We start from the raw sequence: 17,235 nt of genomic DNA on the forward strand, positions 1-17,235 counted from the left end.
CTCCCCCCCCAAGCCTTTCGTGAGAAAAGATTCTGCTTCTGTTCGTCCTTTAGGAAGTAGTGAGGAGAAACATCCCCAAATCCCAGCTACTCCCTAGGACTGGGCTCCGCTGGCTTTGAAGGAGGAGCGGCCGGGGAGAGGGGGGGGGGGAAGCCGTCGAAGGCAAAGCGAGCGAGACGCCTCAAGCCCAGCAACGGGCGGCGCTTCGAGCTCCCTCCCTCCAGTTCCCCAGGCTCAGCCTATTGTGGAGACGGCTCTTTCCCGTCCCAGAAGAACCGCTATATTTAACGCGCTGCAAATAAACGCTCTTCGCCGCCCTCCCCTCTCCCCGCGCCGGGCCCGTCCCATCCCTGGAGGACGGCCGCCGCCGCCGCCGCCGCTGCCTCGTCACCAACCTTTGCCGCCGGCAGCCTCGTTGCTCTGGTTAAACTCGAAGAGGAAATCGAAGTCAAACTCTGGGTCTTCCTCCAGGCCGCTCATGGCTCGACAAGGCAGAGACCCGGCAGGGCACGAGTGCGCCCCGCCGCCGCCTCCTCCTCCTCTCCCGGGGCTGCAAAGGGGCCGGAATGTCCGCCGCCTCCCCCCACGAGTCCCGCAGACACCTGTTGCAGAGGGAGCGTTGCTGCTGGCTAACCCGGCAAGGGAACTCGCGGCCTCGGGGGTCGCGCCGGCTTCTCCGCGGTCGGGCACTCCACTCCGGCCGCGTCTGTGACTGGCAGGTCCCAGGACGCCCAGGCAGCCTCCCCGGGTCGGTGGAACGTGACCTTTGACGAGCGCGCCTGGCTCCCTTATCTCGCTATCGCTGCCTGTCTGTGAGATCCTCCTCCTCCTCCCTTTGTTTATCTACACCCGGAAACATCAACAATCTAGTTGCTCTGCTCGGCAAGCCTCTCTGGTTCCTCATTTTAAAATAACCCCTCGCCGCTCGAGTTACAGCCCGAAGGGGTTTGGCCCTGGCCTCGCTCCCACCCGGGCTGGGCCACCTAGCTAAGGGGACCTCTGGGCAAAGCCGGCCTTACCGTTAGCTGGAGTGAAATGGCGGCTGGCTTGGGCTAATTAGAAAAAGGGCAACAGCTTTGCCCGGGGGTTATACCTGGTTAGTAGTGGAATGCCAGGGCCGTGAGGAAGTAGAAATATAATACATGGAAAAAGGCAATGAGAAATTTGGAATCAGATTTTTTTTTATCAGCCCGGTGTTGGGTTTAATTATTTATAAATTAACAATTATAATTAAATTGAAATTATAAATTAAACAATAATTTATTATTGCTGTCCGATTTTTATTCGAGGAAGCCCGATGGATGTAGTGGTTTAAGGCGCCAAGGTAAAAACCAGGAGGCTGTAAATTCTAGTCCAGTCTTAGGCACAAAGCCAGCTTGGGCCAGACACTTTCTCTCAGCCCTAGGAAAGTTGCAATGGCAAACTATTTCCGAAACCTTGCCAAGAAAACTGCAGGGAATAGTCCAGGTGGTGCCAGGAATCAACAAAGACTAAGACGCATACAAACACACACTTTTTTATTCAGGGGATTGCAATTTTAAGAACTTTTAACCAACTTAACTTTGTTAGAACTCACATACGTTGTCTCAATCTCTGCTTGTAGATTGTCAAGCAACCCAGTATTAGGAGATAAGATATAATCAAACAAAACATTATTTGTATTTCTTTAAAGAGGTTGCTATATTAATTAGTCCCAGTTATTACACTAGCCTTTCTCAGATGATCATCCTTCAGCAATAGGATGTCTTCAAACAAAAACATTCTTTTCTGTCATTGTTTGAGGAACCTTGAAGTAATAGCAGTGTGCTGGCAGCAAACACAATAGTATTCTAAATATTAAGACACCTGACTGTCCTAGACATTCAGTGAGGCACTTCTTACCTTTATTTCTCTCATCAAAGATTCACCACTTGAGACTGTGGGCTTCACCTTGCTTAACAGGGAACTTTAATCCTGCTGTCAACACTGTAATATATGTGCACATATGATAATACCTAAATATGTCAACAGTGGTGCTTACTGATCTGAATTTGGGGCAGAACTCAGTGGATTCACTCAGCCAAATGAAGAGACACATACCTACCCTATCATGGTTTTGAAATGAAACAATATGCATTTATATCTAGAGAGATTTATCCTAATTTTACATGATTATACCTAGAAACTAAAGATGAAATGACAACATGGTGAGTACAGAAGTGGGAGGCAGCCAGTCCTTTTTTTCACCATCACCCAGGAGAAAACTGGAACCAGCTTTCTTCTCTTCTTTAGACTTCTCTAGCTAGCCCAGACCCAGGATGCATGGCAGGCTGAATTCCTGATCAGGGTGAGATAATTACAAGGTAGGTAGAACAAAGTAAGTCCAAAGATAACAATAACAGCTCATGCATGTTTGCTGTTGATTCATAATGCTAGCTCCACATGCATGTAAAATAGCTATTTCCTTCAGCTTGTCCCAAGTCTTCCCAGGTTATTCTACCTGATAAGCCAAACCCTTCTCTAGAAGGAAAGCAAAAAACCAAACAAACTCCAAACTGGAACTGGCCCTCCCTCTCTTCAATGTTCACCTGAAACAGAGATCCTTCATCCTCAGAGTTTGCATTTCCCCAGTTTTGCTAGTCTCTACTTACTAAACAAATTGGAAAATTTGCCACGATTAGGTTAACATTAATGCATCAAATTCACTTTTAAGTGTATTGCTATGGACTTTCAAAAATGTTGCCTAAAATTTTTAACACAGCTTGAAAATCTTGTGTGGTGGTTTCTAGTGGGTATTTAATTTTGGTCCATCTCTATATTTGTTGAAAATATCTTTCCCCATTTCCCTTAATTTTCTGGAATCTTTTTCTGTTGCTATCAAACACAAGGAAATGAGGACTTTGAAAACTACAAACGTAATTGCCCAACTTCCTACAAAGGGTAAAAATTATATTATGTCATAAATAGTCATCTTTCAAGATATACAGAGGTTAAGTAGGAGGTGAAATAATGAAGTGGCTGAAAAGTGTGAAAAAAAATCTCACTTGGAGAATTAATGATAAGGTTTGTATTTCACTTCCCCAGCAGACAAAATTCCAACTGCTGAAGGTTTCCAATTTCTTAGATCACACTGATCAGAAAACTCAGGTATCAACTCCTGATGTCTAGACTGGCACCAATAAAGAAGTGGTTTGCCAGTGACATTCACTCTGATTTTCCAGGCAAGCTTACAGCCTTCAGATTAGGTTTGGCCCTGTTTAAGATTAATTAGATACTGCCATAAATGCAAGAACCAGGTGTATTCATGAGAGATGAGGGTGGGGGTAAAAAAATATCCAAGTCGTTTAGGAAGAAAATGGCAGAAACGTAGTACCGGTAATTATCATTATTACCATATGTTACTCAGTTGCAATACCACTCACTATAATGGCTATAAAAAGGTAAAGGTAAAGGTTCCCCCTGCACATGCTTGCTAGTCGTTTCCAACTCTAGGGGCCGGTGCTCATCTCTGTTTCAAAGCTGAAGAGCCGGCGCTTGTCCGAGGACGTCTCCGTGGTCATGTGGCCAACATGACTAGACACCAAAGGCGCACGGAACGCTGTTACCTTCCCACCGTAGTGGTCCCTATTTTTCTACTTGCATTTTTTACATGCTTTCGAACTGCTAGGTTGGCAGAAGCGGGGACGAGTAACAGGCGCTCACTCTGTTACGTGGCACTCGGGATTTGACCCGCCAAACTGCCGACCATCTGATCGACAAGCTCAGCATCCTAACCCACTGAGCCACCGCATCCCTAATAATAATAATGGCTATAAAACTTCATAAAAGGAAAGCTCAATAGGAAATGTTCATGTGTGTTATGTATCAATAATACAGATTCCAATGCACTAAGTCAGATCATTACATTAAAAAGCATGATAACTTTGAGATGAAAATTCAGGATAATTAAACCAAAGAGCTAAGACAGACCTGAAGTTCATTTTCTTTTATTATGCTACAATTCTATATGTGTTTACATAGAAATAAATCCCACTGAGATCAGTGAGGCTTGGTCCCAGGGAGCTCGAAATGTAATTGGGCTGAAGCTTTATTCAAAAAATCAAGTAATATGTATGATGGTATGATTTTAGTTTTAACTCCCCAAATTCAGAAACAGAACACTTCAAATTCATTTTCTTTGATATGCACAACTAGGGCGCAGAAAAGAACATTTCTAATTTCTTTTTCTCCTTCTCTGTCTCTCTCTCTCTCTCTCTCACACACACACACACACAAATTCATTTTCTTTGACATGCACAAATAGGGTGTAACAGTATACATTTATTATTAACTTGTTTCACAAAAGTTGTCTAGTAGAACAGTGCTTAGTAACTGGTTTTGGGATGTATTTACATGTGTTTTTAACTAGAAGCAGTCATTTCAGTGTTTTGATGCTAATTAAAAATAAAGCTTGTAACAGACAAGGTTTTAATTCTGTGTTTGGAGACATAATGCTTTTGTGTTTGCAAAAATAGTTTTAAAGTCTGCCACATGCAAATGACCTCACCATTCCAGAAACTAGGACTGTGGAGCTCCTAGATTACTAAGGCTATATTTCAAAGAAATGTTTTTAATGATGGAAATGGTATTTCTCTGTAGACTATGGGAATCCCATTTCCAGTCTGAGACCTGAAAAGCCCATCATCAGGAAAATATCATTATTCCGTGAAAGTCATTATTCTCATTCTCCTCTCAATTTCCATTTCAGAAATGCTATACTGCCTTACACATTTTCTGCAATAGTTATTCTACTCCATCAAACAGCTCTTCCTGGTTTCCCATTTAGTAGTACAAATAATGAATATAAATATAAATATGAATATGTTGGGAAATGCTGGCTCTTATCACAATGGCTTCCGTTATTCTTAGCAGATTTGTTTTATCTTCTTGAAAAATATATTTATTTATATTTCTACATACCATCCATTCTCACCCGTCCAGCATCTTCCTCATTCTCCTACAAAGTACCTCATGATTGCTTCTCATGAGTAGATCAGTACTGCCTCTAGCTGGCCAATGAGAGAGCATAAAAATGGTGTTCTCCAGCCATTGTTCCTCTATCTTTATTATTCTGCCCTTGTTTTGAAATGAAGCCAATGCCATACTTTAAGGCAACCAACAATTATGGATAAAAGATGGTGACTTCACTCCAGAAGGGAGGAATCTGAGGATCCCTGGCATAGACAGAGTTCCCACCACCAGTGTGCAATGTTATTCATGGCTGGAGAAGCAGCTGAACTGGAAAATAATCTGCTTTCTTGCAGAAGGCCTCAGGAAGACTTATGGGTTCATCAAGATTCATCCTAGCATTGCTATGGTGCAAACAAGACCAAAAGATTCAAGAAAGAACTTAGATTGCAAACATTTGGGGTTGCGGGTTACATACTTCTGATCTCATATTTTTGAGTTGATAAAAATGCTTACAAATGAACCCATACAAACAGGTCTAAGTAAGGAATTGCTATTTTTAATCATTCATCCTTCTGCTCCCTTAAGTGAAATACACACATATAAAAAGCAGGATATTTTTTATATCAGGTGTAAATTTGACATTATAGGCCACAATCCATCTAGAACAGACTTGTCAAACTCGTGACGTCACATGACGTCACGCAATGTATTGGAGCTTTTTCGCCATTGCCGGCAATGGGGTGGGTGCAGTTTCTTTATAATGCATCTGGCCCATGGGCCGGCAGTTTGACACCCCTGATCTGGAAGTTAGATATACAAAAACTGTTGAAGCCAAAAGATGCCCACCATATATTAATTTAACGTTAGTTATAGCCATGAGCTTTAGATCTCAGACTGAAAAACCCTATGTGAACATTTAATGGAAGGTTTTCCCCAAATGATGGCAGCAGACTACAATACTTAACAAAACATCTTATTTATAATCCAATTGGATGAATCAACGGGATTACTAAAAAACATTTTTGAAACTCAGCACTGGGCATGGATGGACCTAATTCATAAATCACTTAAGCATAAATGACATGCAACCAGGCTTTAATAACAAAGAAAAATCTGCCCCAACCTCAATAGTTCTTATATCATTGTGGTAAAAACAGTTTCTTTCTGCTTATTTATTTTAAAATAATTTGGGATGCCATGATATGGTTCTCTAGGTACAATATACTAGGAAAAATAATCCAGGTGAGACTGTATTGATCAGATTTTTATGAGGAAATTTGCAGTCTCCAGTTTACAGACACTAAGGGGAACTTGGCTGTCTGTAGCAATGACACCTAAAGTTAGTAGTCATCAGTACTAAAAGAACTACCCCAGCTTTTGATCAATACGTGCATACAATGTCTATCTTTAAAGCAATGTGAAATTGGGATAGGAATATTTTTTAAAGAACTTTAAAAATGTGCAGCAAGCTGGGAACAGTAGGAAAGATTAATAAATTAAACTTTATTTAAATGTAATTAAATTTGTTTAATTAATTGGCATAATTGCAATTCATGCATTTAAATAATTTCCCCCCTCTTGGCGCACAATGTGAACCCCTTCTAGAAAGTTTAGAAAAACAGCAGGAACTTTAACAGCAGTGCCCCCCCCCCCGCCCAAACCAGGGATCGGTTCCATGGAGAGAAGTTTTTCTGCAGACCGGAGGGGGCGTGGTTTTGTGTGCTGCCTGCATCCTGTGGATGGGGCTTCACTTGTTTGCGTGGCCCAGTTTCTGGCATGCCGCGGACTGGTGGTTGGGAACCCGTTTTAAAGTATTCCTATTTCAACTTGCCGATCACTGAAGTAATCTTTGTTGAGCTAATCTGTGCTTCTAGGATCAAAAGTAAAGTGAGTGACTAGTACAGGTAGTCTTTAACTCACAACCACAACTGAGCCCAACATTTTTTTGCTAAGCAAGACAGTTGTGAGTTTTGCTCCATTTTACAATTTTTACTCTCACAGCTGTTAAGTGAATCACTGCAGTTGTTAAGTTAGTAACACGGCTGTCAAGTGATTGCGGCTTCTCCACTGACTTTTTGTTTGTCAGAAAGTTGCAAGAAGTGATCACATGCCCCCCTGACACTGCAACCACCATCCATGAGCCAGTTGCCAACTGTCCGAATTTTGATCACGTGATCATGGGGGTGTTGCAACAATCCTAAGTGTGAAAAAAGGTCGTGTCATTTTTTCCAGTGCTGTTATAATTTTGAATGCTCATTAAACAACTAGTTGTAAGTCAAAGACTACCTGTGTAAAACGTGTGATGTTTATTTCTAGAATGCCTCCTATGAGAAAGATGACTGCTGTCACATTGTTGAATTCTTTTAGTATCGAGCAAGAGTTATTTATTTAGTAATGTATTAGTAACACTATGTATAATTTATCTTGGAGTTGGTTTTTATTTGTTTGAAATCCAACCTGGAAGTCCCACTGAAGGGTGGTACAAAGGTATTTTTTATCTTTGGTGAATACATAAGAGGGCTAAAGAACTTTTGGAATCAGATATGTATCCAATTTTTGAAAGTGGATGTAAAATTGATACATGAAGCTTTTAAGGATGGTGAATACAAAAGTGAAATGGAAACATGGGACTTCATTTTTATACATGACGTTGGCTGCAAGAATATTCTATGCACAAAGATGGAAAGAGGAGCATATACCGGTACCTACAACGGAAAAAGGGATTTTGACATTGATGGAGCTAGCTAGAGACAACAGTCTGACTAAATTTCTTGTGGCTTGGAAACCACTGTTAGATTGGATAGGATAAAGAGAAAAACGAAATGTTGACTTTGGGATTTATACTTAGTGGAGGAAGGAAGCAGTGCATCACAGAACACCAATTGAGACCTGGTCCCCAAAGCTGGAAGTATTTTAAGATCAGTGAATATAGGAAGAATTGTTGCTAGTGGGAACTAGTAGTAAAATATCTGATACAATGGTTGAAAATTAACGTAAACTGGAACAATATTATACTGATTACTGGGTGTGTGTGTGTCTATGTCCTGAAGGAAAAAGGTGCTGAGGAATGAGATGTTGCATGTCTAATGTTGAAAGACTTATTTGCCTAATATTTTAATAGATACCTTTTAGCTGGCTCTTGCTCACATGCACGTATATAAAGTTCTGCATTCTAAAACACACTGGGGGGGGGGGGAAATCCAGTATGCTCACGAGCTCATGATTAGACACCTGAGAATAGCCTGATCAAATGTAAATGAATCAGATTAGTGATTCACAAGTTGGCTTTCTGAGGAAAATTGAGCCAGCATAGTGAGTTACTGTTGGACTATAACCAAAGTTAAATCCAACTACCTTCATATTTGTTATGGGGATAAAATAAAGGAAGATCCCCATGCAAGTTGCCTTCAGTTCTTGGATAAAAAGTGGGATAGGAATATCTGACCAAATAAATGTGTATCAACTGGAAAAATCTAGTAATGGGTATGAAGCCATAAAGGTAGCTGATAATTTTAAGCCATTTCAGAATATAGTAGAGCAGAATAGAATTAGAATATGTTTATTGGCCAAGTGTGATTGTACACACAAGGAATCTGTCTCTAGTGTATAAATTAAAATCTGGTGGCACCTTAATCACCAGCCATCTTATAAGTCATCAATAGTGTAAAACTAACCTAGCAAACTTCCTCAAAATGCTGAGGGTGTGGAAAATTGGATGGAAGACTCTCAGCAAATACTATCGATCCCCAACGCTCTCACGCTCAGAAATTTTGTGGGCAGCCTTTAGCTAGGAATATTTACGAACTATGAACATTCTGGCTCAGTGAACCTTACTTTCTTTTCCTTTTGTTTTTGAGGCCCATTTGGGAAAGGCCACAGATTCTACTAAGGCAATCTCAGGTTTGGGGATATTGTTAATTAGCAACTTCATTTCATTTTATTTACTTACTTACTTAATTTGTTAAACTCATTTATCTCCTGACAAACTTTTTAATTATATTTGTACTTTGTTATTCAGGTCTTATTACAGTTGGTTGCAGTCAGCCAGATGTTTATACTGGATTTAGCTATCTACCTATTGAGTCCTTCCCAAGGACCTGGGATAGGCAGATGTTGTTATTTGATGGTGTTAAAGGTATTGTTGCAGGGTGTAAGTTGTTTCAAGCAATGTTGCCTTTTGCAACTAATGGTGATTTTGTCAATGCTGAAGCATTGGTACTTAAGCAGTGCTCCAATGTTTTGAGATTGCATCCAAGGCACCTGCACTATTGGTACTATCTTTACTTTCTTTTGCCACAGTCGTTCTACTTCCATTTGCAGGTCTTTGCATTTTGTGATTCTTTCTCTTCTATTCTGTTATCTCCAGGTACTGCCACCTGCTAAGTCTGGGGTGTTATGTGGCAGGTGCTTGTCTGTTGGAATTCTAAAGTCCCAAAGCACTTAAGTGTCTTCATTTTCTATTACTTTGTCTATTTTATGTCTCACCAGTTCTTGCTTGCAGGCAAATGGCATTTCTTACAGATATTCCAATACATCATTGTTGCTACTTTGTTATGCCATTGTTTGTAATCAGTCTGGGTTATCTTCTTGCTAACTAAACGGTCCACTGTTTCTTCAGCTTCTGTACAAAGGTGGCATCTGCTGTCAGTTATTGTTATTATTACAATATCATTATCAAAATGATATAATGTTTATCAAAGTGGAAATGTAGTACAAGAAGTTCACCTATATAAAGTATAGGAAGTTCTGGCTTACCATTTTTGTATGCAAGAGAGAATACAGTTCAGACCACACAGACAACCCGATGCCCTCTAGGAGTTTTGGATAATTCCCATCAACCTTAACCCGCATGATTAATGAAAAAAATGTTACAATTATGGCATTATAGTCCAAACCAAATGTTAATCTTGCTGTCTGGTCTATTCCACAGGTATATACAGTATATGCATTTGAGAACTATTTTTTATGGAACACATTCATATGACTTACAAACCAAAATAGAACTTTACCATTAAATATATCCAACTGATATTTCTTTGGCACCAACTGATTCTTCCTGAGTCTGGAAACTGCACATCTCCCACAGTTCCATCAAATTTGCTCAGAACTGTTTTGGGCTCATTTGGGCTTTTCCATTTTAGATAATGCATTGGATTGTTTCCTTTAAAGCTTAGGAAGATAAACCAATGGTTAAAAAGTCCACTAAACAACTGGAAATGTGGTGCCTATAAAACATAAAACATAAATCGTTTCAAGCAGATGTGTAATGTTGTACTTTATCTGTTTTTAATTTTCTCTCAAGTTCAGGACCTTAGTAAGGCTTAATTATAGTAGCATTCTTTCTGCTATTATTGATCTTCCACAATGAAAACTGCCCACGGAATGCCAAATACATATTACACACAACTGTCTAACTTGTTAAAAAAAAAAAGTAATTGTCAGTATCTGCAGTCCCCCTTTCTTTCTGCTGCTCCTTTTTGAGTTTTGCCTTATGACTTAAATTTCAACAAGCCTCTTTAAGTCAAAATGAAAATGTTCTCCGTCTGTTTTTATCTTCTGAAAATTTTCTATATGAATTCTATAGAGGATTGTGTGGTCTTTGCATAGAGACAGTAGGCTTTTATAATGTAGAAATCATTAATTTCTAGCTTCACATTCAATTAATGAATTACATTTTTAGACCTATGCCCCAATTTTGAATCCAGATAATGACGGCTGTCATAAAATACAATGAAACAGATAAAACAATAATTTTAAAATGTCAGAAATTGTCAAAATATGTTAATGATTACCTAAATGAAAGAGAAATCCCACAAAGAAAAGTCTGAGTGAGCTAAAAAAAATCCTAATGTGGCATCCAAAAGAAATCAGCCAATGCTAGTTGAACCACATAGTAAGATAAGACTAGACTGTTGCAGCAGAAAAGATCTGATCTTGGAATATGTGACTTCTAAGAAAGGCTTCTTATGCATCTGGTCCGATAGGGTGGACTGCCCCATGGAAGCCACTCAGAAGTGGCAAGGTCATCAAATGGGATGGGGCCTAAGTGAAATAAAATCAAAACATAGAAATATTCTATATGCAATCTTCTGATCTAGGTGCCTGTTTGTGAGCAAGAAAGAATAAATATGAGCTATATGGACCTGTAAAGTTTTTTAAGGTATCTTTTTAAAAAGCCTAAAAAAAGGCATGAGACTTCTCTAAAGGAATACAGGGCAGCCTCATTAACTCCTGCTTTAGTTTTTATTACCAACCCAAAATATGACAGAAAACCTCATTGTTTCCAAGAAGTTAGGAGTCATAGGCCTATCCACACATCCTCATCCACAAATGTCTCTGAAGCACATGGAATCTAGTAGCTAAATATCTGCTTTTCCTCCCAGAGGCCCACATTGCGCTGGGCCTTCAGGCTTGATTTCTTCTTTTGAGGAAGTGCCTCGTTTTGCTTAAGTTCCTTGATGTTTTCAGTTAGGATTGGCGGACATCAATGTCCACAGCCATCAATGCAATGGCTGAAGTCAGACCCAACAAGAATGTTCTGCTACGGACTGCATAAAGGCATGAATTAGTTCGAAAGGAGGCCTTTGGACGTTTTCCAATTCAGAGTACAATCAGTAATCAAACTAGGTAGATAACAGTGGGTTTCTGCATAAATAATTAAATCTAATTATGGAGGAAACAATCCAGATAGCAAAAAATATTGGTGCAAGAAACCTGTACCTGTAATGCTGCCTATTTGACAGTACCACTTTGATCAAGAGACTTGCAATGGAATCCAACTATTTTTTTTCCTAAGAAGTTATCTTGGATTTCAGCCAGGGCTGCATCTCCGTCTTCTGGATAGTATCTGTCTTTCTCCATGAGAAGTCTTTTAGAATAAGTATTAGGCTGTGAAGACATTTGAAAGGGGCTTTGCTTGGGCAGCCCTGGTATGTGGGTCCTTGACACACACATACATGCTCAATCAACATGGGAAACTGCCATGCCAAGGTTTAAAAAGAACCTCAACACTTCAAGAATGACTTCAAGTGGATTCACAAAGTTCTCCCTACAAAATATGCATAGGATCACATTATTTGTGGGATTTTGGCTTGCCTTCAAATGTCTAGAGTGCAATGTTTTATCTGGGAAATCCACAAGGAAGGGATTTCATGACTTTGTGCAATGAACACACTAATATTTAAGTATTTGTAAATCAACTCGTATTTATATAGTTTATAATCCATTTTCTCATCTAGAGGCCACTCAAAGCATTTGTTTTTTTCCAAATAGAAGAAATTCTCTGAAGAATGAAGATACGGCTTTTCTGTACGTCTTAAGATCATTTGAAAAGATGCATCTGACCTCAGGCCTGTCTAGTTCCACACACACTGCTTATTGTAAGCAATACAAAACTTTTGGGTAAGTTTTAAGTAGGATCATTAAAACTTCTTCATATGTCTCAGTAACTAGTACTAATTCTGGTAATGGAGTAGTGCAGGGGTCCCCAACTCCCGGTCCATGGACCAGTACCGATCCGCGGCATGCCAGCAACCAGTCCACACAAACAAGCAAAGCCTCATCCACAAGATGAAGGCAGTACACAAAACCATGCACCATCCAATCCGCAGAAAAACCTCTCTCCAAGGAACCGGTCCCTGGTGACCAAAAGACTGGGGTTGGAGTAGTGCATTCTGGTTTTGGCTTATCTTTCAATGCAAGAATGCAAAATGTTGTCATTTAATGTTTATTATACACTTTCTGTATCACAGGAAGGGATATTGAATTTTTCAACTTATCATGGTATGAAAGGATAGGTATTCACAGCCAATCGAGATGATATCAAAATGATACTACTTGATAGAAAAAAGACCAGGTCATAATTCTACATTTATGTTCTTTTTCTTTCTTTTCTTTCTTCCTGACTTCTCTTTTTATTTTTCTTAAATGTTTATACTTCTATTAAATTCAAAATTCTAATAAAAACTGATTCTCCAAAGAGATAGTATCAATATTATCATGTGTACGCAGTGTTGTTAGGATACAAACTCTGTTCTTACATACTTGCATCTGAGGCTGATTTCAGAAGAGTAAAGATGAATATGATTGGGCTGCCCATCTGCTTGAATCCACTTATTCCCATCTGTCTTGTTTATAGACAGAAGCGTCTTTGTTTACAAACCACTTATATCTGAATCGCTGTAATAAAACCTAGCAAGAGAGATTGCCTTTGCTTCTGTGCAACTGTTAATGATAATAATAAAAACCCTTTTCACAAAGACATACAATAAGCTGTCACACCAGAAAAGTAGGCTTTACAGTTGAAATGGCTGAAACACTGCTTAGTAAACAAAACACATTTTTAAGATAACCCAAGCAATAAAGCAGTCACTACGAGAGGGTGCCATTTTTGAAGTTTCCAACTGTTCCTCCACTCTAAAAGAGAATTTATTCATTTTTTTTTGTAAACTCGACAAGCGGTTTAAATTATAGGGTGTGCTCTATCAAAGCTTTTTTTTTTCTTTTTAAAGGCATTTTTCATCATAACCCAGCCTGCGCTATAGAATGTTATAACATTTAGCGGTTACAAGTAATTGGATGGACTGGGATGAATTCTGCACATTGTTAACTCTGTGTAAGGCAGCGTTTCCCAACCTTAGGAACTTGAAGATGCGTGGACTTCAACTCCCAGAATTCCCCAGCCAGCATAGCTGGCTGGGGAATTCTGGGAGTTGAAGTCCACGCATCTTCAAGTTCCTAAGGTTGGGAAACGCTGGTGTAAGGCATTGACACGTACAAGAAGGACCCGGGCAGGCCGGCAGCTGCAACACTTGAAAACTCCCACTGAGATTCCTTTGGTTTCCCAGGGCTGCCGCACTATCTGCCCTCCGGACGGGGCTTTCAACCGGTTTCGGTCGCGTATCCAAGCCACCTACCCGCGCCTCACCCAGCCGAGGGCAATGTCGCCCACCCCAAGGACCCACCCCCACCACTCCCCAAAAGAGCAAGGGAGAGTAAGTGTCTCCTCGTCGAGGGATTCCGGACTGGCCAATCCTCGGGGCCAAAATCCGCGGGGAGGAGGAGACACCTATTGGCAAGGCGTCGCAGCGGGCGAACCCTCAGGGCGGCTCTGGGGAAACACCAGGGGGACACCGCCGCTTCCCTCCTCCCCAGGCACGGCCACCAGCGCCACGACCCGGCCAGCCAGTCCCGCCCGTCGGCTTTCGCGCGCCCGCCCGCCCGGGTTTCCCGTCGCGGCTCTCCTCAGCCTGCGCTCAGAAGCGGGGTGAGCAAACGTCAGTCAAAAGAAGAGGGGGGGGGGGGAAACGGCCGGCCGGAGAGAGCAAAGCCGAGCAGGCTCCCGCCGAGCGCGACTTTTACCTTCCTCGGCCGATTTCATTCTGCGGCTGAGACGGCTTTGGCAAGCGGAGCTCGAGTTCTCTGTCACCCCCGCCCCCGTCGGCAGGCTCTTGGAGGCGCGAAGCGGCTCGGAGTTAACCGGATCACCGCCGGGGCATCCGCTTTGCCCAAGGCGATGGCGGGGAAGGCAGAAGAGGTAGATGTGGCCTCTCTTCTCTCTCTCTCTCTCGGTCCAACGTCCCGCTCGCTATGCCAGCCACCCGGCGCCTCTCTCAGGACAGAAAGGGCAGAGTTGAGGTTGGCGCTGCCCCGTCACCACAGCATTGGAAAGGCCAGGCGGCGGTGACGGCAGCTGCTGCTTATTGGAGGACTTTTTTCGGAATGAAGTTTTTAGCTCGGCTCTGAGGCAGCGGGTTTTCCTTTTTTCCCCCCTCCCGGGGGGGGGGGGAGGCGGCGTCCCGAAGCGGGCCCGGGCAGGAGAGGCGGCGCGCGAGGGAGGGAGGGGTCGCAAGGCGAGCGCGAGGGCTCCTGCTCCCGGGAGAAGGGAGGGAGCGCGAGCGCGCCCGCGCCCGCGCGCGCGCCCGCCCCGCCGGCTCGAGGAAGTTTAAGTCTGGCGCGCTCTTCTTCCCTTTCTGCGGCCGCTTTATTCGAGGCCGGGGCTTTCTTTGCTCAGGCAAGTTTGCAGAATCTCTTTTGAAGTCTTTCTCTGACGCACGGCAACCCGTCGCTGGTTGCCTTTTTAAAGCTGGAAAACACCCCCCCACACATCACCTCCTTTCCCCCCTCCCAGTCCCTCTCCCCGCCCAGCGCAGCGTGATGTCACAGCTCCCGGGAGCGACTCTGCGTTGCTTTTGCAAAGGAGCCAGCGACCGGGAAGGGGAGGGGGGGGGTGGAAGCCGAGCGGGAAGGCCGAAAGAGGAGTCCCATACCCCCCCAACCCTAGCAACCCGGCTTCTGTGCTGAAGGAAGTTGACACGGCTTTTTCGAGAGCCGCAAAAGGGGTTTGAGGATGACGTGAGCAAGGGAGGGATAGGGGACTCCCTTCGTTTCAGTAAATACGGGAGGGAGGCAGGGGTGGAAGAAGGTTTGGGAGCTTACGCGTGCTGAAATTATGGGGGGGGGCTTTAAAAAAAGGAAAAGTCGAATTCTCTGGAAATTTGGTAAAGAGCGCCAATCGGCAAGCAAAAGGAAGGAAAGTCCCATTTCTGTAGAAATATTGAGAGTGGGAGGGTCCCGACCAATTAGATGTAATTGACATTCTTCTTGTTCTGTAAATCTTTTGAAAGCAGTGCGATCGAAGCGGGGAGATCGGAATTTTAAATTTGCAGCTTTTCCCGACGTAAAGGCACTGCCCGCCCCCTCCCTGATGAAATTGACAGTAGAGCCTGCAGTCGCTGTTAGTGACTGTCAGTTTCCCCCCCCACCCCCATACACACACACACACACACACACACACACTTCTATTTTAGCGTGTCTCCCGGTGCACGCGTTATATATACTGTATCAAGTTTTTTTTTTCTTTTCCCCAATTGTCAAAAGGAGGCTCGCGGCTCCTTTCCTGTTGGCAAAAGGAAGATCTGGGCGGTGAAAATATCAATTAATGTCCACCCGGCTCCGCCGCTTGGAGTTCCAAAACAGAAGCTGCCTTTTTCTTGGGAAGGAGGGGGAGAGGAAAGCAAGCCAAATCAACGAAAAGGGAAGTCGGATTTTCGTTTACTTCTGCTCTGCGGAAAAAGGTGTCACCTCGGGCATCGGCTTCCAGGGTTGTCCGAACGGAATGGAAATCGTAGCGGGGGCGACGTTTCCTTGCCCAAACAAAGTTCCGGAGGACAGAGGAAAGTAGCCACAGCGCTGAACTTGCAAGGAGTTCATGCCGTGGCAGCCACGTGCGCGCGCTGTTGTGCAAAGTTTAGCGCCCCTGCAGTTGAGAAGAGGAAGAAGGCGAACGTGTGTGCGTTTCTCGGCGTGTGCAGGTTTGAAGGAACTAATAGAAAATGGGGAAGAAAACGGGGTCCTATCACAGTCGCTTGGAATAGGTTTCTTTGAAATGCGAAAGCTTGCGCTGTACTCATTATCTGGGCCACTCGTGAATTGAGTGCCTTCGTCTCCACTGTATCAAACAGATTCCGAATTCTTTTTTTTTGTCGCTCCTAACAGTTAAATGGGCATTAACTGTGGGCAACTGTGTGGTTAAAGCCAACTACAGGACGCGCCATCGCCATTAGGTCCTGTGCAGAGCACATTGGGCAGCGGTACGGCTACAGTACAAAATGCATCCAATAAAAATTAATAGTTCCATCTCTAGCTTATTTTCCGAACTGCTTCGGTTAAAGCCCCCGGTAGTTCAGGGCTCAGGTTTAACTGTGGCCCTGATTTTGTTGCAACTCCAGAAAATCTTGGCAAGAGCCACTGGGAGTTGTAGTTCTGTGAGCTTTCCACGCACCGTCCCGGAGTCCTTCCTACGATCCACCAATACTGCTTTTCTGTCTCCCAGCAGTTTCTCTTCCTCCCCCCCCCCTCCCACCCCGTCCTCTTCTTAGGCAGCTTCTCCCAGTGTGTGCCTGTCGGAAGTAGCTTCACCCTTTCCAGTATCTTCTGTTTCTGCTCGGCTAACTTTCAGGACTTCGGGGAAGCGTGAAAATGTTTCCCTGTGGGTAGGCGGAGAGCGGGTAAAACATGAGCAAGGATTTAAATGGGGGTGGGTGGGTGCTTAACGCTAATTGTCTATTTAGTTTTTGGTTTCTTTTAGAGTTCGGGGACTTCCCGTTCCGTGTGCAAGATTACATGATACGCCACATTTCCCAGGTAGAGGAACCGGCGACTGACTATACGCGTTTGACTCTTGAGCAGTAAAATGACAATTCATTGAATTGTTAAGACGTAAAGAGGAGAGAAAGCAATTAATTTAGTTACAAAAGAGAATAGGGATTTGTTGACTGTCGGCGGATTAGTCAGCAGACGTAAGTC

General features: G+C 43.0%; 1 protein-coding gene across 6 annotated transcripts in view; it reads right to left on the reverse strand.

Moving 5' to 3' along the window:
* The window catches only part of NFATC1 (nuclear factor of activated T cells 1), a 130,673-nt gene extending 115,931 nt beyond the window's left edge, over positions 1–14,742 (reverse strand). For 4 of the 6 annotated variants that reach the window (XM_081324039.1, XM_081324036.1, XM_081324035.1 and 1 more), the window contains exon 1: positions 396–827. In XM_081324039.1, coding sequence (XP_081180165.1) covers positions 396–480 — 85 coding nt within the window. In that variant the 5' untranslated portion in view covers positions 481–827. Of the gene's footprint in view, positions 1–395; positions 828–14,289 lie in introns of those variants that run through there. The other 2 variants (XM_081324038.1, XM_081324037.1) reach the window with 1 other exon arrangement.
* Positions 14,743–17,235: the final 2,493 nt, after the last annotated feature.

Source organism: Vipera berus (assembly GCF_964194415.1).
Source record: "Vipera berus genome assembly, chromosome: 3".
In the NCBI taxonomy this organism is placed as follows: domain Eukaryota; kingdom Metazoa; phylum Chordata; class Lepidosauria; order Squamata; family Viperidae; genus Vipera; species Vipera berus.